Raw genomic sequence first — 23,876 nt, forward strand, 5'->3', positions numbered from 1 at the left:
TTCAGTGAGATACATCATCTGATATAACTTGGTATACTTCAAATTAAGCTTCAGAGTTTCAGTTTGAGAGCTCTGTGATTTGAATAGCATTATTTATTGATAAACTAGTCCACAATGCTAAAGTTTTATGTTGGAAGAATTTTGAACAGTTAAATAATACAAATATGAATACTTCTCTAAAAATAAGGCTGCAGTTTTTTAAACTCTTCTGTATTTATAACTTTATTAAATTCAGCAAACATTTATTGGTACCTATTGTGTTTTAGGTACGATGCTAGTAACTGGGAATGTAATGATGAACTAGAAGTAGATCTTGTGCCCAGCATTTCCACTGAATACTTGATCATGTCCATTCATTATTTATTGGACACTGCTCTGTTAAGAGCATCAAATATTTGGTCTGGTTTAATAGTAATACCCAGAATAATAATTCAGTAATTATAACTCTCTCTCCCAAGATTTAATTTGTTGGCATAAAAACTCATTTGAAATAACTAATAATTTGGTTACAGTTATTGCAGTAGACAACAAAATGCTTATATCTAGAAAAATTATAAATATTTCAAGTGGATAGTAAATGTTTAATGTTTTCACATTTGCTGTCATGAAGTAGCCTTTACATTGTATGACCTCCTTTCTTTAAAGCATAAATTGAGTACCTGCCAAGCCCTGAGTTTCGAACGTGACCAAGATAGATCCAGTCCTGGCCCTCACAGTGCTTACAGCCCAGTAGAATAATACTGAAACATGAGCAGTCTATTATAATTCACTGAGACAAGTGCCAGAAAGTCTCTAATAAGGAGCAAAGTAGAACAGATTCTGGTGGAAAACAGGACATCAGAATAAGTCAGTTCACAGTAAATTTAGTGTTAAACCTTACTGCTTGTTCTAAATTTCTCTATGTATTTTAAAAATAGATTCCAACATAATAATATGATCTACACCTTTTTTCCAGGCCCTGGAGAGTGAATTTGTTTCCTGCCAGCTTCATCAATGGATTGATCTCATTTTTGGCTATAAACAGCAAGGACCAGAAGCTGTTCGATCCCTAAATGTATTCTACTACCTGACCTATGAAGGAGCTGTCAATCTGAATTCAATAACTGATCCTGTATTGAGAGAGGTAAGTTATCTGACTGGGTCTAATAGGTGTCTTTAGACTAGCAGGTACCAGGTATCATCTTCCCCATGCTTTCATTTTACTGATGATGAAACTGAAACCAGGTGGGTGAAGTGACTTAAGCAGAATAACCTTTCAATTAGTGACCAAGCTGGGACTTGAACCCAGGACTTACTTCCAACAAAATGTTTGACTCAATATACCGTGAGAGCTTTTTCAATTTGAACCTATTAAGGGATCAATAATCATATTTATAATTTTTATAAGTTTGAAGCTACTGACTAATTTAAAGTATTAGGAAAATAGTAATTAATTCATTAAAGAAATAAGATTATAAGCATAAATCTATTTAAGTGTGATAAAACAAGTACCTATTATACATAAGTACATGTGTAACTGTGTAGAAGTTAATAATAGGGATGAAGTCTAAAACTTTCCTATATCATCAAACTTGGTGTTAGACATTATTGAGACTTGTTTTATCTTTGTCATTCATTGTCTAAAGTAAACACTCAACACATGGTTTTGACAAATACAGTATTCACCAAAAAGTCTGCATATAGCCTTGCTTTTTTTTTTAGTATTTTTAATTGAATGCATCCTCCTAACTCTAATATACATCATGTGCAAAGATCATAAAATTGAACAGATACAGCCTTAAATATCTGTACAATTTTAGAACATAATTATATTTAAGAAACCAAGGACTTCTGAGTCATAGGCAAAGTTGTACATCACTTTAAAGGGAACATTTGTAACAAGTAAAGTTTGTCATTTTTTACCAGCACTTGATGCGTTCCCCAATAATTCTACTTATGACCTGATCCTGTTGACAGTATGTAATAAGTACATATTTAAATATATTTGCCAATATATATTATCACCTGGTTTATGTGCTAGATACAGGCTAGTACATGGACAAAAGCACCAAGCGCTAGATGTACATTTGTCTTAAAATGCATAGTTTTTGAATTGCTATTTTTCAGTTTATTTTAGAGCTAGATCAGATGAACTCTAAAAGACTCTTCCAATTTTTCAGTTCTCTGAAAATATTCTCTCCGGGGGGGGCATTTTATTTTATTAGAGCAACAATTGACTGCATCACACAGGATGCACATAGGGTTCCACATATGAAATTGAGGTTTGAGCAAACATGCCAATGGTGTCACAAAACAGTGCATAATTTCATTGTTAGACTAGAATAGCATAGGCTCATTTACTTCCTTTTTTATTGTTTTAACAATATTTGAACAGTGCTGCTTTGTTCTTTTAAATGTCCATAATTCTTCACCAAATATACCACCTGTTTTTGTTTTTTTATATTCCCATCTAGTAAGTATCCATATCTCTACATAGCTGTTATATGACTGAAATCAAAATATAAACTCCATATTATAATCTCCTGTTTTACTTATCATACCAGCATATATCATTTTATATTGCTATATAATCTGTGTACATAGTTTTAATTTTGAAATGCCATAATATTCTGTAGAGTTACCATGAAAATATACTTAACACCATTTCTCCCAATGTGAGATCCTATTTTTTTTTTTTTTAAAGATTTTATTTTTCCTTTTTCTCCCCAAAGCCCCCCAGTACATAGTTGTATATTCTTCGTTGTGGGTCCTTCTAGTTGTGGCATGTGGGACGCTGCCTCAGCGTGGTTTGATGAGCAGTGCCATGTCCACGCCCAGGATTCGAACCAACGAAACACTGGGCCGCCTGCAGCGGAGAGCGCGAACTTAACCACTCGGCCACGGGGCCAGCCCCCGATCCTATTTTTTTTTTGAAGATTTCTCTATTGGTGTGTGCCCACAGTGATACAGCTATACCTTTCACGTCATTAAAGTTTATGCAACATTGCATGATAAGGGATGGCTCTCAGCTTGTGTCTGTGTGACACTGCTAGTGAAAAAATGAAACATTAAATCAGCTGGTTGTTTCCTTTACAGATCACTCAACATAATTGACTCTGTTTTTATTCTGAATTGATTACCTTTCCTTCTCACGACACTAATGATTTACCAAAGGAGTTTACTGAATACTATTTAAAGTATAATCTAAAAGAGCATTGTCCAATAAAACTTTCTGCAGTGAGGCAAATGTTCATTATATCTACAACTGCCCAATATGGTAGCCACTAGTCACATGTGGCTATTGTGCTTTTGAAACATGGCTAATGTGACTGAGGAACTGAATGTTTGATTTTATTTAATTTTATTTAATTAAAATTTAAATAGCCACATATGGCTAGTGGCTACCATATTGGACAGTCGAGATCTAGAAGACTGTCATATATCTTTGGTTATCATATTTACTGAATCCAAATTCAGGGCATGTGGTTAGACAATGGGACAATAAATGTTGGTTAAATTAACTTGGTAGAATGTTTGAAATTGGGCATACACCCTTTAGACATTAGATATGTAGTTGAATTATATGTGTAAACTAAATTATATGTTTTTCTTTCACTTAAACTAACATGTTATGACTTCAAATAATGTTTTTTCTTGTGGCAAATACATAGAAAATTTACCATTTTAACCATTTTTGAGTGTACAATTCAGTGGCATTAAGTACATTCACATTGTTATGCAACCATCACCACCATCCATCTTGTTTTTCATCTTCCCAAATGAAACCTCTGTAGGCATTAAATAGTGACTCCTCATTTCCCTGCCTCAGTCTTTGACAACCACCATTCTACTCTCTGTCTCTGGGAATTTGACTGCTGTAGGGGAGGAAGGCATTTCCTCTACCTGGTCTGGGTCCTTCTGCTGGACCACAAATTAAATTCACATGAGACAGAATAACAGGAGAAAATTAAACAAAGCTTTATAGCATGTATACATGGGAGAGGCTCAGGAAAACTGAGCAACTCAGACAACTGGCCAAGGCTGCCTGTTTAAGTATCTTCAGCTACAGACAAGGAGGACGTTTAGGGTAGCGATTTGGGGCTTCAAAGGGGAGGAAGGCAACCCACATGGAAATGGAAAAGCAAATGTTTGGTAAATAGAACTTTGTTAAGAGTGGGCTTAGCAAGGATTCTCCCAGTCTACCAGAACCCAAAGTTATCTATGGTGATGGCCTGTCCTGGGGACAGGCCTTTATTTTAAATTTCTTTTAGGCAGTTAGGGGGTAAAGGTCGAATGTTCTTGCTGAGTCTGAGCCTTTATTTTCTTCAGCTCGAAATAGTCTGCATTCCAGAGTGGCGCATCTTGGGGTGGCCTGCCTTGAACCCCATCACTACTCTAGTACCTCATATAAGTGGAATCATACAATATTTGTCCTTTTGAGTCTGGCTTATTTTACTAAGCATAATGTCTTCAAGGTTCATCCATGTTGTAGCATGTGTCAGAATTTCCTTCTTTTTTAAGGCTGAATAATATTGCATTGTGTGTGTATACCACATTTTGTTTAACCATTCATCTGTCAATGGACATTTTGGGTTGTTTCCACCTTTTGGCTATTGTGAATAATGCTGCTATGAACATTGGTGAACAAGTATCTCTTTAAGTCCCTGCTTTCAGTTGTTTTGGATATATACCCAGAAGTGGAATTGCTGGATTATATGGTAATCCTATCTTTAACTTTTTGAGGAACTGCCATATCAAATAAGTTTTTAGTATTTATTTCTCATAATCGGCAGTTGCTAAAGACTATTTAAAACTTTTGCTTTAAGTTTCTTTGACTTCCTTTTCTTCCCTGCAACCCCAAGTAGTTCATTATTAGCATATTAAACTTTAACTGAAAAGTTTTCCACTTATCACACCCTATTTTATTTTTATATTATATAAACATATATATTAGATTAAGCATTCATTCAAAAAACGTGCCCTGTTACGTTCTAAGAATGTTGAAAGGAGAATATATCACTTCATTACTTAGCACTATTCTTATAAATATACATGATTAATTCACAATGCTTTCTGAGTGTTATTAAAACAAATAGGATCTTTTATTATGGCCATTCCATATCATAGTGCTAACTCTTGTGGCACAATGCAGTGTGATACAGTAGAATAAACAAACAAATAAATGTAGATTTGATTCCTGGCCCTGATTCCTACTAGTGTGTGACTTGCGTCCTCCTGAGACTCTGTTGGCTCATATATGGAATTGGTATGGTAATGCTCACCCCGTAAAGGATTAGGTGAAGTATAATGCATGTAAATGCATGGTGCCTATCCCATCGTAAGTATTCAACAAGTGTTAGTTCCTTCCCTTATGTTCACTATTAAACCCAGAGGTTGGAAAACACAACTATTAAAAAAGAACATAAATTAATGATTGCATTATAGAAAGAATCATAGAATGTTAACACTTTATTAGAAATGGTTATTAGAGACCATTTCCTAGAGGATACATGCAGAGTTCATTGTAAAGTGAGGGAAGGAGAATACAGAAAATAAGGATAAGTCCTTAATTTATTCATTTTTTTCAATGATCTTTTACTAAACCCAAAATACGTAAACAGCTTAAAGAGTTGAAAGGCAAGTCTCCACCTTATTAGCTAGAGTTCATTGTCTGGTGGAGAAATATGGATAAGTAAACAATTATAATACACTGATAAATTCAGTATAGAGATAAGTACATTATACGTATGCACAAGCATAGAGGATAGACACTAAACCCAGACAGTCAGAATCTAGGCACCTTTTCTGGGAAATAAGACGCTGGAGCTGTAGATTGGAGAATGAATAAGAACATTGGGTAGAGCTGTGAGCAAAGGATATCTACACAGAAGAAACTGCATAAGCTTCCTGCATGTAGGTGAAAGAGATCGTGACTGGAGAATATGATGTATGTGGAATGGACCAAAGGTGATAAGGTAAGAGACAGAAACAGGAGCCAGACCACAAAGGACCTTTAATGCCATAAAGTGTAATTTTGACTGCATTATAAAGCAGTGGATTGAAGGTTGAAGGGGGGTGGCATAACCACATGTATGTTTTAGATCCTGTCTGAAAGTAGATTGAAGAAATAAGAAATGAAAACTACCCATTGGATTATTCTAAGAGTCATTGGTGATCCTAGAGAAAGTAATTTAGATGATAGAGGACTATGCTGTGAATGGAAGGTGAACAAGTAAACACAGTGCAGAAAGGGAATAATTGAAGGGAGAATTTTTAACTTTTTAATTGAGATGTAGTTCATGTGTGATACAATTCACCAATTTGAAGTGTACAATACAATAATTTTTAGTATATTCACAGAGTTATACAAGCATCACCACAATCTAATTTTAGAACATTTTTGTCACCACAAAAAGAAACCCATACACATAAGCAGTCATTCTAAGGGAGATTTTTTTTTTTTTAATGGGTAGACATTTGACCATGTTTCTGTGTTGATAGGAAAGATCCTAAAAGAAGCATGTCAAACGTACAGGAAAGAAAGCATGTAATAGACTACCATGCTCTATGAGGAAGAGGAAAGGAACGAAATCCAGAACACAGATAGAGATAAGCACTGGACAGCTGGGAACAATACTGCCTTGTTTGTGCTTGGAGAGTAGAAGGTTAGCCTGGGGACTGGGATAAGTAAATGTGCATGAATGAGGTAGAAAGGCAACAAGATTATGAGAGTTTGTACCAAGAGTGAGATAATATTTATGGAAATACCTAACATAGTGATGGGTGCTTAATAGATGCTCAATAGTAAATAAATTATTATTTTCTTTCCATGTTGTTTTTCTCTGTTCTCAATAGCAGGAGAGTAGATGTAGAAAAAAGTTGAATAGAGAAGGGGTGTGTGTGTGTGTGTGTGTTTAAGTATATATGTGGAGAGAGAGAGAGAGACAGAGATGGAGTTTGGCCATGGGAGTATGGTGGAATATATAAAAAAGGATTGAGAGTGGGAGGGGGGTGATGAAATTGTTAAAGGGATATTGTTGAAATAGTTGGTCTAGGCTGGTTTGGATAGATAAAAAAAGGAGCTGATAAATTGGAAGAGTTAATTCTTTCATTTATTATATATTCGTTATTCAACAAGTACTCATTTTGTTCAAGGTGCTAAAAATACCGAGATGAGCAAAGAAAATCAGACAAAGTCCTTTCTCTCATGGAGCTCACATTCTAATGGGACGCACAGAAAATAAACAGCCAAGACTGATTTCAGTTAGTGATAAATGCTTTGAAGAAAATAAGGCTGGGTAAGGGGATACAGGGTGACTTGGGAGGAGGCCACTATTCAGAGAGGTTGCCCTCAGACTGCCTCTCTCTTCATAAGCACTGGTTCCTTCCAAACTTTGAGATTAGAGTAAAGCTATACAAGGAGACCCAGGGAGCTAGCTCTCACTGCTCTAACTCTGGCCAACCACATGCCTGTAAACCCCCAGGCTGGGACAGCCTCCAAGTCAAGTCTTGTCAAGTCTTGTTAGCTGTAAAGCTTTGACTATTGCCATCTCCTAATTTACTTCCCAGCCCCATCTCCCAGCTACACCATCTTTTCTTCAGAATCTGGTTCTTCTAAGATGCTTTAACATCTCTAATATTAGTATGTAAATTTGTTCTTACACTTGACTTATATTAAAACATTATCTCTGCAAAACCTCAATAATGGTACCAGGATAGATTTGTGCCTCTCTAGTATTAAAAGCAGATTGGACAAGACTTATTTCTGTACAGCAGCTACAGTTTTCCTTATTTCTGTTCATTATTATATTTTTAGTTCAGTTCAGAACACTTAGATGTTCACACAGTCATACACAGGGGCAAGTTGTCTACATGCAAGTCATGTACTCACCTACTGCTTGGGAAAAGCTCCATTCTTCTTGAGAAAGTTTTATTCTAGAGTGAGTGGTTAATACATATGGCATAGTAAGTGATCATAAAAATAATCTCCCTATAAAAAAGCACTAAACGATAGAAATAATAACCATAAGAGAAGGAAGAGTAATCAGAGAAACAGCCCGCAGCACATTAAACTTTTATGTTGTTTTTAATTTTTAGAAAACAGCTGGGTTATCAATATACAACTATGTCTGTATTTGCATATATCACACACCAGAAAGAATTATTTTTCAGGCAAATATACTAATTTTTTTCAGCTGTCTGTGACCTCCAACTAAAGGATAGATTCTTATCTTTAGCTGTGTATTCTAACAGCCCTCTTTACTTTTCTTTATTTCTCTATCTCTCTGGTACATTTTTTTTCTTTTTTTCTATGTTTACCATTTTTTAATCTGCTCAATTTTCCTAGCATTACATATATTCTTTTATAGACAACATACAAATAAATAAAAGTTGGTTATTTTCTGATTATTAATTCTGCTGAATTTGGTTTGACTCATTCACTTCTCTTCCTTCATACAATCTTATCAAATCTTTCTAACACCATTTCAAAGAAACCAAAAACCAAAGAAAGAAGAAATTTAAAAAGAGAGAAAAATTAAGATAATTGAATTCAGGGTCAGATATGAGTAAGAATAAATCTTTTTATTAAGGAAAAAATACTCTAAAACCCAAATTCACAAAACAAACACACGATGAGTTGAATATTAATTTTACAAAATAATTTTTCCTTTCCAAAGATGTAATTTCTTTAATATATTTAGAATATAATTGTATTTACTGGTATGGTTTCTAGAACAATTATATATCCTTACTTATCTAGAACTCACCTATTAATTATCATATAAATGGTATTTGTGATATCCAAAAGTTGAGAGCTCAGTTGTCTAGCCCTCAATATAAAACAGTTCCTTGATGGAGTTTTAGTAAGTCAGAAAAAAGTTTTAGAAGTTGTATGTATAGTGATGTGCTCTGAGTGAGCTGTGTACACTACATGTGGGAGCACAAATGAGAAGCAGCCATGGGGCCGGCCAGGTGGCACAGCAGTTAAGTGTGCACGTTCTGATTCTTGGTGGCCCTGGGTTTGCTGGTTCAGATCTCGGGTGCGGATGTGTCACCGCTTGGCAAAAGCCATGCTGTGATAGGCATCCCACGTATAAAAGTAGAGGAAGCTGGGCATGGATGTTAGCTCAGGGTCGGTCTTCCTCAGCAAAAAGAGGAGGAGTTAGCTCAGGGCTAATCTCCCTCACACACACAAAAAAAGAAGCAGCCAACCCAGATTAAGGGAGTAATAACTGCGTAAACGTAATCCTTAAGAAATGAGGAGTTAAGAGGGTGAAATAGTAGAAAGGGTAGGGGAATTCAAAGCAGAGAGTCCAGCATGTGGGAAGGAGTATAGGATAGCTCTATGACTGGAAAAAACCATGTGGTGAGTAGGGAGGCATAAGAAGTTGGTGATGACAAGCAGCTAGGTTGGTGGTATTTCCAAAACATATTTGGAAACCATTTATGTCTGTCTTTCATGAGTCTAAGCCATCATTGTCATCCCTCCCTGGCTAGCATTAGTAGATCTGGTCACCCTTTTCTACCCGTAACTATCTACAATCCACTTTCCACAGAGCTGCCAAAGTGATATTTTAAAACTGTAAATCAGATCATGTCACTCCTTAACATAAACCTTCCTATTTCACGTTAAACATAGGATGAAAATCCTACTTGATCCATATGATCCGACCCCTGCCTACCTCTCTGATCTCATGCCTTGTGCTATTCTCTTCCTCATTCGTGTGTCCTGTCACGCTGACCTTCTTTCTGTTCCTGATCATGTGAAGATTGTCACTGAATTAACACCTTTTTATGATAGCCGTTTTCTCTGACTGTCCCAGATTTTCACATGTTGGCTCTCTGTCATTTATGCCTCAGCTTAAAGTTTATCTCTTCAGTGAGGGCTTGCCTTCATGTATCCAATCTAGTTGTCTTTTTGTTATTAATTTTAACTTAATTTAAACCTAAAGAATGTGGTATATATGATACAGATTCTTTGAAATATGTTGAGGCTTGACTCACTTTGGGCATAGTCAATTTTCATAAATGTTCTAGTGTACTTGAAAAACAGTGGGTGTTCTGTAGTTTTTAGAAGTAGAGACTATTTTACAGTAAGATAGTGAGGGATATAATTATTGAATGTGATTTTTTATTATTAATATTAGTTATTGTTCCGTGCTATATTTGACCTTAAACTAAAGAATTTCATAGTGCTCTTCATTTTCAATTTTTATGCTCTCTTTTTATATTTTCCCTATTTCTACTCTCAAGCTATCAGTTCTCACTTCTTGTTACTGTGTCAGTTTGTCTGCCTTTGGGCACCCCTCCTCCTACTCTACAATTAACTATTTCTTAGATATGATAGCCTGAGAAACCAAATTACCAGATTTGGTAGAACTAAATTAAAGATAAATAGGTTTTGATTACTTTACCAGATACAAAAACATAAACTACAGGAATCAAAACAACATGTTCTAGTGAAAGAACTGAAGTTCAGTGGAACAAAATAGAGCTTCCAGAAATAGACATATTACATATGAGAACATATGGTAAAAGTGTTTTTTTTTAAACCACTAGGAAAAGGCTATCTTACTCGATATGTGATGTTAGGCTAGCTAGATAATTGTTATAATATAAATTAATGTAAGTCCCTATTTCACATCTTAAAGTGAAAGAAATTACAAATGAATTACATGTATTTATTTGGAATAAAGATACTATAAATATAAAAAGTGAAACTCTAGAACTTAGAAGATAATATAGGTAAGTAGTTTTATAATCTTGGAATCTTGATATATTTGGCTACTAAAAGGATTTTGCACATCCAAAAAACCAACAAATAACAAAGTTCAGGAACAGATAACTCACAAAAGATGAAATACAAACCACAAATGAAAAGTAGTTCATCCTCACTAGTTAGTAATCAATGAAATCCAATTTAAAATCAATAAAATCCTCTTAGATTACCTAAGATTAAAAATAATGAAAATTCCTAATGTTTAGAAAACATACATTGTTATATATTTGGTGAGGATGAAAATAGGTTGAATCTTTATAGACATCTGTGTCCATTTTTTAAATATTCATGTACTGTTTACTTAGAACTTTAACTGAAAGGAATAATTGAGCAGGTATGCAAAAATTGTTCAGTTGTATAGTTGTTCGTAATAGCAAAAAGAAAACCCACATATATGTCTAACAATAGAGAACTTAAATAAATATTGTTTAAATAAATATCGGTAAATCCATACAGTGGAATGGTATACATCCTCAGAAATATTGCTATATAGGTCTATATATATTGACATGAACATATATTTTGCCATATTACAGTGAAAAACAGATGATGTTATGAAACATATGAAATACAAATTTTATATATGTATATATGCATTAGCAAAAGTCTGGAATTATAGACCCCAAGATGTTTATATGGTCAGCTAACCAAAGATGGTCATTATTTTTGGTTAGTGAGATCATGGAATTCTTTCATTTGCTACTTTCTGTTCTGAAAATTGTTTCTCTTTAAAATCGAAGGGGAAAAGCCAACCCATAACTTTTTTTCTCTTTTGAGGGGGAAAAATTCTCTGCTTGAAAATCCAAGCAAGTGATACACATTAACATGAGGATAAGGATATTGCCTTCGCTTTGGCTGTTTGGAGGTCTTTTGTGATTCCTTTCTGGTTTTTGGTCACATTCAATGTTGCCAGGAGAGTGACTTTGTATAATATAATAATCTTCATGTAACTTTGACAAAGATGAAGGAATTTACAATTTCTTAACTTTTATCTCACTCAGAAATCAGAGTAACTCCAGTCTCTTAATTGGTTATTTAACTCACTAAGCTATGATCTTTTTCATATTTGAGAAGGACCAAAAAGATCACTTCTACTTTTAGGGAAAATATCTTAGACGTTATCACTGTTAATTGTAGTTCTTGTCATCATTTTCTAAAGCACACGGACTTTTGGCCTAAGATTCATGAATTCCAGAACTCTGGGTTCATTACTAAGTTGTGTGTGTGTGTGTGTGTGTTTGTACATAATTAAATAGTTATATAAAGGGCTTTAAAAATTTATTTATCAAAGCAATGTGTGTTAACTATAAAAAATTCAAATAATACTAAAGTATAAAGTAAAAGAATGGAAAGTCTCCATCTGCAAATTTGGACTTTATTAACTAATGTGAGAGTCACATGCTAAAGTCACTATAACATGATGTGGTTTGATAAATACAGTAAAAAGACCCTGCCACAGAATTCATCACCTTCTACTGATGCTTGAAACTCCACATTAGAGATAATTTATTTGGCTACAAATATATTTTTTTAAACAATCCATTCCAGTCATTCAGCTGTCTGTGCACAGGATTTGATAATAAGTTAATAGGTTTTGACAAAAGGGAAAGTACAGACCCTGCACAGGGTCTGAGCAGCCATTGTTAGGAAGTGTCAGGACAGATCCTGGGGTCTGGTGGAGGTTCGAAGAAGGGGTAGTGGTTTAAAGGCTAAACGATGCACTGCGGGTAGATGTTGCTTAGGAACAACATTAATATGAATAATATTGTCTGTGCTTTTTTATCTTGCATCTCGCCGTAAGTAGTCGTTACGTTTCCTCTGAAGTGTCCCTTTCTCCTTCACAAGCAAATACAATGTTATTTTATGTTGATGTGAGTTCAGAAATTAAAGTTATTAATTTCCTTTTGAAAATGGAACTCAGCTCTGTTTACATAGATGGGTAGAGAAGGGGTAAGAAGAGCCATGATAGTGCTCAATTTAAAGAATTGTATACGTGGGTCTCATAACATGAAAGTAAAACCTGAAAGTTTTCCCAAAGTTGTGTTTAGTGTCAGTGGTTGGTTTTCCTTCTTCCAAATTTATCCTTCCAAATGCTGTTTTAGCAACACATAATCACTCTGAGAAGGTCTGTTTTCCAAAAGAAGCAGCAGCAGTGTTTAAGTTTACATGACCCCAGTTTCATGACAGCAGTAGCAAATCAGATATCTTATCCAAAGAAAAGCATTTTTGGCTTAGAATTCAATCACTTTCATGGTGGGAGTCAACAGCTTATTTCAGCTCTAACACTACTGCAGAACACTGGCTGCAGTGAATCTTTCAGAAAGTATAAACACAATTGGTATTTATAGCGTTGTTAACATTTGTTAAATAGTTGGGAGAATGGTCTGTAAGCCTGTTTTAAGCAGGTGGGGCAGAAATCTTTGTTGTGACTGCAGTAAGATTTAAGAGTAGGACAACAGGACAACATGATTAGGATAGTTGTGGGAATAGAGTAAATTAGAAGTATTGAACACAGTAAGTTAAGATTTCATGCAGCTACAATTCAAAGTGTTACAAAAATAATCCTGAAGCATCTTTGGCCAGAAGCATGTTACACAGATGGCATATTTGACACAGTGCAGGGCAGGAACTGTACAATGAAAAGCCAAATAAACAGTAAGGATTAGTCAAGTTTTAATTGAAAATCTACATAAAAAATACCTTGTAATTATACCAGACTTTCTTGTGTATCAAAACCACAATAATCAAAGTTTCCCTTAGTCAATTAAATGAACATCAAAGTTGTGAGTTAAGCTAATCTTTTTATTTTGCTAGTTATTATGCCTATTGCAGACTTATTAGTTAAATAGGTCTAGTAAATTATATACTCAAGGACATAAAGTTTTAATATTTTTATGATTTCTTTTCCGCTATCAACAACCCAAGGAATCCTGAGCCATTCTGTTATGCTGATGACTTCTGTCAGGAACCCCTGCTTCCTGCAGGCACCATCTTTATTTTAAATCGAGAGTGGGAAAAGTAGTCTCAAATCAAGTGACTAAATTTTAAACTAAATACAAGCTTCCAGAAGGAGTAAGATTTAAAAAAATTGCATGGACTTGAAAAATCTATGTAAGATTATTTGTAAGTATTACAGATTTCTAAATGTTCAGAGTATCAACTTTGTTTTCTTATATTTCTCACAAAGATGAGGAAATTTATTTAGAATCACTGTTTTTAGTTTTCATTATTGGTGCAAAGAAGCAACTGAAATTCTAGTAGTATTTGGGAAACACTTGAGTCAAGTGCAAATTTTTTATATGTTAAGTATTATTAAACTATATTATAAGAGTAAATTTGTTGTCCTTCCTCTCTCTATCCCTGCCCGTACTGTGTAATTAGAGTGTGTGTGTGTGTGTGTGTGTGTATGTATTGTTTTTCAGGCTCTAAGTTTCTTGAGGTCAAGGATCATGTCATCTGATTCCTCACTGTGCCTCATTTTAGTGTTCTTACCCAGTGAATGCTCACAAATATTATTGAAAAAATAGACTAAATGATTCTTACCAAATGAATGTCCAAATCGCTACTACTTTCCATGACATAATTTAAACATATTTGTCTGGTTTTGAGAAATATTTAACCTTCTGAATGTAGTAAATTAACTGTCCTGATATTTTTTTTAAGAACTTTTCACTGCGTTTTCACTGTATTTGCCTTTTAGTATTATTGGCAGCCTCTTTGAAGCAACATTCCATTTATTTTTTTAGGCAGGCTGCTTTATCTACTCATTTCCAGTAGCTAGAGATGGAGGTGTTTTGAATGAGCACATCAATGCTCTAGACAGAGATACTGTTTGAAATTATCCATGAACACAGTGCCGCTGAACATTATTGAGTGACATTTGTTTCTGTTGGTTGTGTCTGCTCTGACTAGCTGGTTTCTTTCAGATTGGCAGCTGGGATTATGCTGCAGTGGATGGACAGCTACAAGAAGTGAAGATTGTAGTGAGGCTGGGCCAGGCCTCAATTTAATGTGCCTGGAATGTATGGACTCAGTTAAAGGCACTAATGGGAAATCTATACATATTTTCACAATTTATAATTACTTTATGTTTTACTTTAGTAACTTCCATAATATTATTGAGTGGATATGTAAGTAGAAATGCTCCTTTCCCTCCCTAATTTTCCCTCTCCCCTGATTTCTTATCACTGCATTCTTTTTTTTTTTAATTACAGTTTACTTCACTTAGCAAGCTACTCTTTCTCTTTATGTACTCCATACCATCATGGCATGTATATGCCTCCAGATACCTGATGCATTGTGAAAAACATAGTTTACTTAAAAAATGTATATGCCTTTCTAAATATTTAATTGATAATAAATAATGGTAAAATTTTGCTAAAACTAATGGCCCCTTGAAACCAGATAGCAATGAGTTAGGAATAAGCTTAAAATAACAAAATTGACTTTGTAGCAAGGTCAGTTGATTTCATAGTTTTTGACTGATTTATCAGCTGGAGTTGTCCTAGGTGGTTAAAAAATACTTCTGGCTACTATGTTAATGGAAAAATTAAACTTCATAAAGCTGTATCAAATACTGGCAGGTTTTTTTTTAGATTTTTGTGTTTTCTTGTTTTAGATTTTTTTCAAAATGTAATTTTTTGTTCTTTATTTTTAAAGTAATACATGCTTTGTGTAAAATGTCAAACAGTATAAAAGTGAAGAAGGTATTAATTTATATTCTGCCAATCTTTTCATCCACTCCCCATCAGAGATAACAACTGACAATAGTTGGCACATAGCATTCCAGATTTTATGCATGTGTATTCATGTATATGTATGTGTGTACGCACATAACACATGTAAGTATATGTGTCTGATTTTATATATATATATATAGTTTCTTTTTTTACTTAAATGAGATCATATACTTTATTCTTTGGTAATTAGGGGTTTTTCTTTCATTGATATATTATAGACTAATTTCCATGTCAGATATATTCAGCTCAACTCATTTTAATGTTTGCAAAGTATTCCATTATCATAGTTTAAGTAATTTTTTTCCTCCTAATTTTTACTGTTATACAGTACTATAATAAGCATCTTTGTATCTAAATCTTTTTGCATTCACCTGATACTTTCCTTATGAAAATTTGTAGAAGTGGGATCAATAGCTCTATCTTTATTTGAAAGCATAAAAATTTGACTCAACTAAATTCTTGTTTTTCTCTATTTCTAGTTTCTCAAAATTAAAACAAAAAGCTTGTCTTTCAGGTCCAAATTTATATAGAATTACTTCTGTCCAGTTTAACTTATTTCTTCATCATATTCCTCTTCTATGTGGATTATTTTGCCTATTTTGCTTATTAAATATCATCGAGTCTATATTTTTGAACATTTATCTTATTGAATTTTCAATATTCCATATGCTAGTATAGCCATGACCTTTTTTTTTTACTGAGAGGCTATTTATCTTTTACTTTTATCCTTTACAGTGTTTGAATTCTATATTTTTTGTTTCTAGGGTACTTGAATATTTACATTTAAATCTTAAAAGATTCCTTTTAAATAATTTAACTCAGGTTCATTATGCTATTTTAAAAAATTTGTGTATTTATTACTCTGACTACTAAAAAGTAACTCTGTATTTCATTTCTTAGGTTAGGAAGGACTCTGGTTTCTCAATGTTTCTAAATGATGCTTTACAGTTTTTTTTTCAAACCAGCCAAGATGCTGTCCAAAAAAGACCATGTGTATAATTTTCCCTTCTGGAATATTCATCCACTTTTTATCAAGTACTTGTTATGGGTCCCCTTTTGGCCTTAGTACTTAATATTATCAGGAATTTTGTTCTTTAGGAATTAAGGACAAACTTAAACATATAATAATTAAGTATTCATTTGATTAGTATGCTTTTTTAATTTGCTGATACCAAAGCTAGATTTTAACAATGGCCCCAAAGGACACTGAGGCTGGTCAGCTAGATTTTGAGTGAAAACCTGTCAAATATCCAGCAAGTTGTTCTCCAGCTGCAGTTCAAATGTATGAAGGGCAAGAGGAAAACTGGCACAAGCAATGACAGGATATGTAAAACAGTAGAAATCACTGGATGGTCTTAATGTGACTCTTTTTAAATATTGAAAAGTGCGTTAATTTTGAAATCCCAAAAATGAGCTCTTGTTTGGATTTTAAACATCTCGTAGTAAAGAGTTACTCTAGAATCTTAGGAGAGCTTTGTAGAACTTAATTTTAGTAATGTCAGAAAATTTTAATATTTTAATAAACGGCATGTTTTTTCTTAATAGATTATTTTTTTCAATTTCTCTAGCCCAATTTTATAGTGCCTTTAGAGGTAAATATAAAAGGGATAAAAGGCAATTTCAGAGTTGTGTGCTTAAAAAAAAGCAGCGTACATATGTGTTTACTTAATTGCATCCATATGTTTAAAGCTATTTCTCCCCCAAACCCATCTTAAAACGAAATTTTACAACTTTATTGTTGATTACTAAGCGTTATACTGAGTTAAACTTTTTCTTGTTAGATTAAAAAGGCTAGGTCAGAGATACTAAAACAGTCATTGTTTAACTGAAGTCAAATACTAAATTGTCACTAAGCCAAGTCTATTTTCCTTTGCTTTTATTTCTTTCTTTTTTCCTTTTATTCTATCTAATGTGTGCATCTATATTCTCTCTATATATACTGTCTCTTTCTCTCTATATAGCCATAAAATCATGCAAGTATGCAATAGTTGGCACAGAAAACAATAGAATACACAGCTTGTTGAGAATCTTTTCATAATATTTCCATTTGGAAATCCATTAATAAATTCTCCAGGTAATATTTGAGACGCTGTTTATAAAATATAAATATGTGGTTTTACTGGAATGTCTTGAAGTATCTGCATAGTCTTTTTTATTGCTATGTATTTCAACATCTGGAATGCTGCCTGCTGAATTCAGTTTTTATTATAGAAAGTAGTTACAGGCTATTTACAGAAATAATTGCGAATTGATGAATAAGAATGTTAAATAATAAAGTAAGATTTTTCGTAGAAATGTTTAATAGAATGTTTTATTCAGTGCTGGGCTGCTCTGTAATAGTGGTAGGAGTGTATCTCTTAGCTGCAGTCCTGCTGAATTATGTTCACTTGGATGGCCCTTCATTCATTCAGCAAATATTTATTGAGCACCTACTATGTGTCAAGCCTCCACACGCACAGAAATACTTGGCAGTCTCTGGTATCAAGGAGACTTACAGTCTAATCAATAGGACAGAAATTAAATTAGTAATTAGAATATTAGATAAGAGTCTGCACACATTGCTTCAAGAGCAACGGGGAGGGACAGCAACAGTCTGGATGAGATCAAGAAAGGGATTTTCCAGAGGACAGAGATGCCTGAGCTAAGTCTTAAAGAATAAGAAAAAGGCAACCATATAGAGGAAGGGAATAGAAAAAATAGGAAAAGAAAACGATATATGCAAAGACAGTATGACACATTACATCTCACATTATAGAGTATGAGAGGGACGGTGGCAGGGGACGAGACTAGAAACATAGGCAGGAGCTAGATTACTTTTATTATTAATCTTAATTAGGAGTAGTTGGTAACATTTATTAAATGCTTACTTAACCTCAGCCAGACACTGTCTTAAGTCTTTTATGTATATGCTGTAATAATAATATCAAACACTTACTGATGGCTTACTGTGTGTTGAGTGTTCTAAGTATTTTGTATTATCTCATTTAATCTTTGCAACTCCTTCATGAAATACTCACTATTATTATCACCATTTTTCGATGAGGAAACTAAGGCACAGAAGGCTAAGTAACTTGCCCAAAGTCACTCAGCTAATGCACGATAAAGGTAAGATTTGAACTGAGGCAGTCTGATTCCGGTGTCTGCATACTTAACCCCATGCCATAGTGTCACCCCATGATAAGAAATTTGGTTAAAAGGATTTTAACTAGAGAAGTTACTTAATCAAATTTGCAACTTTAGGACTGAACATCTCCTTGTGAGTACAGGTGTGTTTAACCCCTCTTAAGAAAAATGAAGGCTACTGGCTAATGTTTATAATTTTTGGTCATTTTAGGACATTTTGTTCTCAGTGTAGTTTTGCAGTAGAGGTGAAAAAATAAACTGCTTAAAGGCAGGAACACTTTCCTATTTTTCAATGAATCTTTCTAGCCCATTGCTTAGGCTGAGTCCCCTTTAAGATAACCTAAAGCCAAATGTGTTAATAATTATTGAAACTGATTAATGGGTACGTGGGGGTTCGTTTTCCTATTCCATAGTAAAAATTCAACATCATAAACAAATTTTAAAAACATATCACCTGGGACCAGAACTCTTTAGGTAAACTAGAGTTCATTAAAAACAGTTTAGTCATTTCACAGAGTTCATTAAGCTACCCTATTACCAATTCACCTTCCTGAACCTTATAGCTGTATGTTTCCTGTGATTTCAAACCTCCTTATGCCTCTAAATTTTCTATTCCTCTATACAAAGGGCTGAAGGGAAAAGTGAAGAGAGAATGATAGACAAAATTACTTGAGTGGCTTTTTCAAATCACACATATTCCCTCAGGATTTCTCACTTTGTCCTTAAGAATCACTGCTATAGTGAGATGCTGGAGTGTTGTCATATCCCTCAGGTGTGTAGGGGGCTGAAGAAATGAGAATTACTGCATTCAGCGACATCTTTCAGAGCTTACATGAAAAACTCTTTCAGTCTCTTTGTAATAGTAGATATCAGCCTTCTCTTATCACTCACCATCCTCCCCCTCACCCCAATTTTGTCCTTATCAAGAACTGTGCTCATCTCTTGAGCTTGGTTTTGTCCCCAGTACAACCCTAGATGAGGCATAAGAGTCTGGGCGAGCTTGCAGTGTAATAGGTACTTGGTAAATTTTTTTGTTGTATGAATACTTTGTGCAAGATACTGTTCTACCTGCTGCACACCACTAAAATATGTGATATTCTGACCAGTATTGTATAGTTGCAGAGATAGACTAGTAATCTATTAAAAGTTAAATAACATTACAAGAAAGCCTGAATCAAGTGTGTAATCAGCAGAATGAACAAGCTGTGAGATTTGGGAAATATTATACCAACAAGGTGTACTCAAGCAGGGTTTTCCAGAGAGGAGCAGGACCTAGAAAATGGAAGATGAGGGTAACCATTCTAGGAGGAGCAGTGGCATGAGAGGAAATGTAAGGCAGAAATGACTGGTTGTATTTGTGGTTGGAAACCAGCCTGACTGAAAAGAAACACTGTATAAGGGAATTGGATGAAGGAATAAAAGTTAGAGAGGTAGGAAGACCTTTATTGCCTGGTATTAGACCTTTATCTTTTATGTACTGAGGATCAATTGAAGACATTTGATCAGGAGAATATCGCATAAAGGAGAGTTTTGGAAAACTCAGTTCTATAGAATATGCTGAAGGAAGAAACTAAATGGAGAAACACAGTAAAGAGACTGTTACAGTACTCAATACCTGAAATTATAAGGGACCTGGATTCAGAAAGGAGTGATGAATATGAAACTTTATGAAAGAAGTGATTAGATCTAGTGACTGATCACATATTGAAAGAAAGAGAGAAAATTTTAAAATGTCAATTAGATTCTGAACATTAAGAAAAATCAAAAGAGGAGTCTAAGCCTTGACTGAGGAATGCTAGAATAAAATTAATTTTTCCAGATTTTAGATATGTTAATTTTAGGCATGTATACATACACATAGTATACATGGATGGCCATCAGGCAAAGGTGTATATTGACACCTCTTAGAAATTGACAATCCTCTGGTTTTAGATTTGGAAATCCTTCAAAGAGAAGTGAGGTTTGAAGTCGTGACACTAGAAAAAATTTCCAGGACAGAAAGTTTAGACTGAGAAAATTTGAGTGCTAAAAGAGAATTTGCAATGATGAGTTCATTCATGGATGAGAAAGAAGAATCCAAAGAGAGAATAAAGGAGTAAGTTAGAGAACCATGCCATGGAAGCCACCGAAGAGAGAATGTTGAAGAAACTAGGTTTTGATCAATAATGTAAATTGCTTCAGAGATCAAGATGAATGAAAAATGGCCAGTAAGTTTTAGAAGCAATGAGAAAAATCTAGAATTATCAGCTGATGATATAGTGTGACTAAAGATTTGAAATTATAGTCATTACCTTACAATTTTGTGCCATAATTTTCACAGTTGAAAATTATGTTTCTATTATGTATTTTTATAAGCAACAACTCAAAGGTTAGTCAAGAAACAGAGCATTTGTGTCTAAGACTTCTACAATCTTTTTAGATGTCTTAAGGACTTGGAAAGAAAATTATTTAACATATGCGGAACAATATAGCTTTTATTCTGCCATAGAGACAGTATAATTAGACTACTATATTACCTGACTTGACAAAGCCTTTTCCTCAAAGAGGTCAGTAATGTGCAAATTCTATTAAAATTTTAAGACTTTTAAAAGTGTTAAAAGGAGGAGATAGGTATTTTTGAAAGTTGTCTCATCATCCATGTCCTTTTCATTTCAAAACAATGTTAAGTGCAAAGCAGGATAGTATTAAGACTAGTTACATTAAATTTATATCTATAATAAAGATTTATATGCGACAATGTTATTATGCTTAGTTTCTCTGTAGTAGTTAGCATTATTGACCATTCTCTCTCTGTAACTCTCATCTTAAGGCTTCCATATCACCCTATCCTGCTCCCCCGCCCCTAACTCCCCCTCCCCTGTCTTCTTCATTACTTCTTCATGTTATACCCTAAACATGAGTATTTCCCAAGCTTCAGCTCTAGGTCCCTTTGTGTGTGTCTCATGTATTTTCTTCCTGGAGCTTAACCAGTGGGTTACAAACTGTGCTCCAGAGTCCTAAGATTTCTCAGAATTGTCTCAGGAGCTGCTGAGAAAGCTTATTAAGGATGGCTTTGCCCACCTTTAAAGTAGAACAGCCCAATCTCTATGTTTTTTATATACATGGGATTTCATTTGAAAAAGGAAGTCATTTCTGCTGCTTAAAAATGCACATATATACACAGTGAGAGGGAAAGATAAAAAACCATTGACTTAAATTTCTCTTGTATAAATGACACCTGGGGCCGGCTGGTGGTGCAGCAGTTAAGTTTGCACATTCCACTTCAGTGGCCCGGCATTTGCCAGTTCAGATCCTGTGTGGGGACCTATGCACCGCTTGTCAAGCCATGCTGTGGCAGGCGTCCCACATATAAAGTAGAGGAAGATGGGCACAGATGTTAGCTCAGGGCCAGTCTTCCTCAGCAAAAAGAGGAGGATTGGCAGCAGACGTTAGCTCAGGGCTAATCTTCCTCAAAAAAAAAATCAATCAATCAATGACACCCAAATCAACACCTCTGATCTTTCATCTCAGAGCCGGTCTTGGGTTTTCTGTTGTGCACTGGACATCTCAACCTGGATAGATGGCTGTCATTATCACTTCAGATTCCACATCTGACATGAAATTTACTGTCTTTCTCCTGCCAAACTAGTTCTCCCTAACAGAAACTTGTATTTCCATTCATTGCTTTACTACTCTCCAAAATATGCACGTTCAAAAGGGAAAGAACTAGTTTTATCTTTTCTCTTTTCTTCATTGCTCAAAGTTACCAGTCTTTAAGACCTATTGATTTTTACTTAGGTCATGGTTCACATGTTCATCCCTTTTCTTTCAAATACCCCAGCTTCCATAAGGATTGAGGTATACAAGTCCTTATGTTTTGGACTGCTCTCTGAAACTCCAAAGAGATCTTTCTGTCTCTGGGCGCTTAGCCCTGTGATATATTTTGAAATCCTGAGCCAGATTTCAGTTTCCTAAGATAATGTGTTCATCATTATCATCATAACCTCCCGAAGCATTCCTTCCTTCTCTGTTTTAGCTGTGTTAAATGGGGCTCACACTGAGCCCTCAACCTGATACTAATACAGCCTTTTTAAGTGCTTTGTGTGTGCTAGGTACTGTGCCAAGCACTTTATATGTATTATTTTATTTAATTTTCCAAATGATTTTGTCAGCTAGGCTTCATTACTATCACCTCTGTTTTATAGATGGGGAAACAGAGGTTAAGCTACTTGTCCAAAATCACACAGCAGACAAATGGTAAAGTCAGTATTAGCACTCTGAACCATCTGACCCCAGGTATGGAAGCTATCTATTCCCCCCTCCCCTCCTTTTAATGAGGGAAAAGGCATGTAGACAGCAGTCAAGGGAAAGGGCGCTGGCTTTGCTAACTGTTCTTAGAAGAGACTTAAGGTTCACATTCATAAACTCAGTCCATAAATCCATATATCATAAAATAGCAGTGCTCCTACCTCTAGGCTTTAAGTTACCATTTTGCGTACTTTTTCTTCCTCAAGAATGTTCTCAGTGCTGATCATAAATTGATTTCACGTCATAAAAAAATATTTTAGACACGTTCTGAAATGATCCCAGTCTCTATTCCTCACTTTCTTTGGCTCTGTTTCTTGTTTCTAAAGTCTATGGCCAGCCTTATTTCCCACTATATAAAACCAACACTTGCCTAGCCATTCTGCTCTGCTAATTGTATCTAAACATACTTTGTTCACTGTAATAATGATGATGATGGGGGCCGGCCCCATGGCCAAGTGGTTAAGCTTGCGCACTCTGCTGTGGCGGCCAGGGTTTTGCCGGTTTCGAATCCTGGGCGCGGACATGGAACCGCTCATCAGGCCGTGCTGAGGCAATGTCCCACATGCTTTAACCAGAGGGACCCACAACTAAAAATACACAACTGTGTACTGGGGGGCTTTGGGAGAAAAAGAAAAAATAAAATCTTAAAAAAAAAAGATGATGATGATGATAGATATACCTTGTTAATTCATTCAATAGATTATAAGCTCATGGTCTTTTTATGCTTAGTCTTATCCCTAGATCCCAGCATAGTACCTAACAGATAATGAGGAAGGATAGCTTAATGGTTGAGGGTGTGAACTCTAGTATCAAACTGCTTGGGTGCAAATTGAGTCTGCCATTTAATTACTGTGTGACCTTGGACAACATATTTAAGTTATTTTTACATTATTTTCCTTATCTCTAAAATGGATATAGTAAAGTAACCACACAATACAGTTTAAAGAGTAAATGATATAAGATAGTAA

The 23,876-nt window shown here is 34.7% G+C and overlaps 1 protein-coding gene across 5 annotated transcripts in view; it reads left to right on the forward strand.

Annotated features, from left to right (window-relative positions):
• LRBA (LPS responsive beige-like anchor protein) overlaps nt 1-23,876 on the forward strand; it is a 706,265-nt gene that overhangs the window by 629,038 nt on the left and 53,351 nt on the right. For all 5 annotated transcript variants that reach the window (XM_070611607.1, XM_070611606.1, XM_070611608.1 and 2 more), the window contains exon 48: nt 956-1,123. In XM_070611607.1, the coding sequence (XP_070467708.1) occupies nt 956-1,123 (168 nt within the window). The remainder of the gene's footprint in view (nt 1-955; nt 1,124-23,876) is intronic.

Source organism: Equus przewalskii, chromosome 2 (assembly GCF_037783145.1).
Source record: "Equus przewalskii isolate Varuska chromosome 2, EquPr2, whole genome shotgun sequence".
In the NCBI taxonomy this organism is placed as follows: domain Eukaryota; kingdom Metazoa; phylum Chordata; class Mammalia; order Perissodactyla; family Equidae; genus Equus; species Equus przewalskii.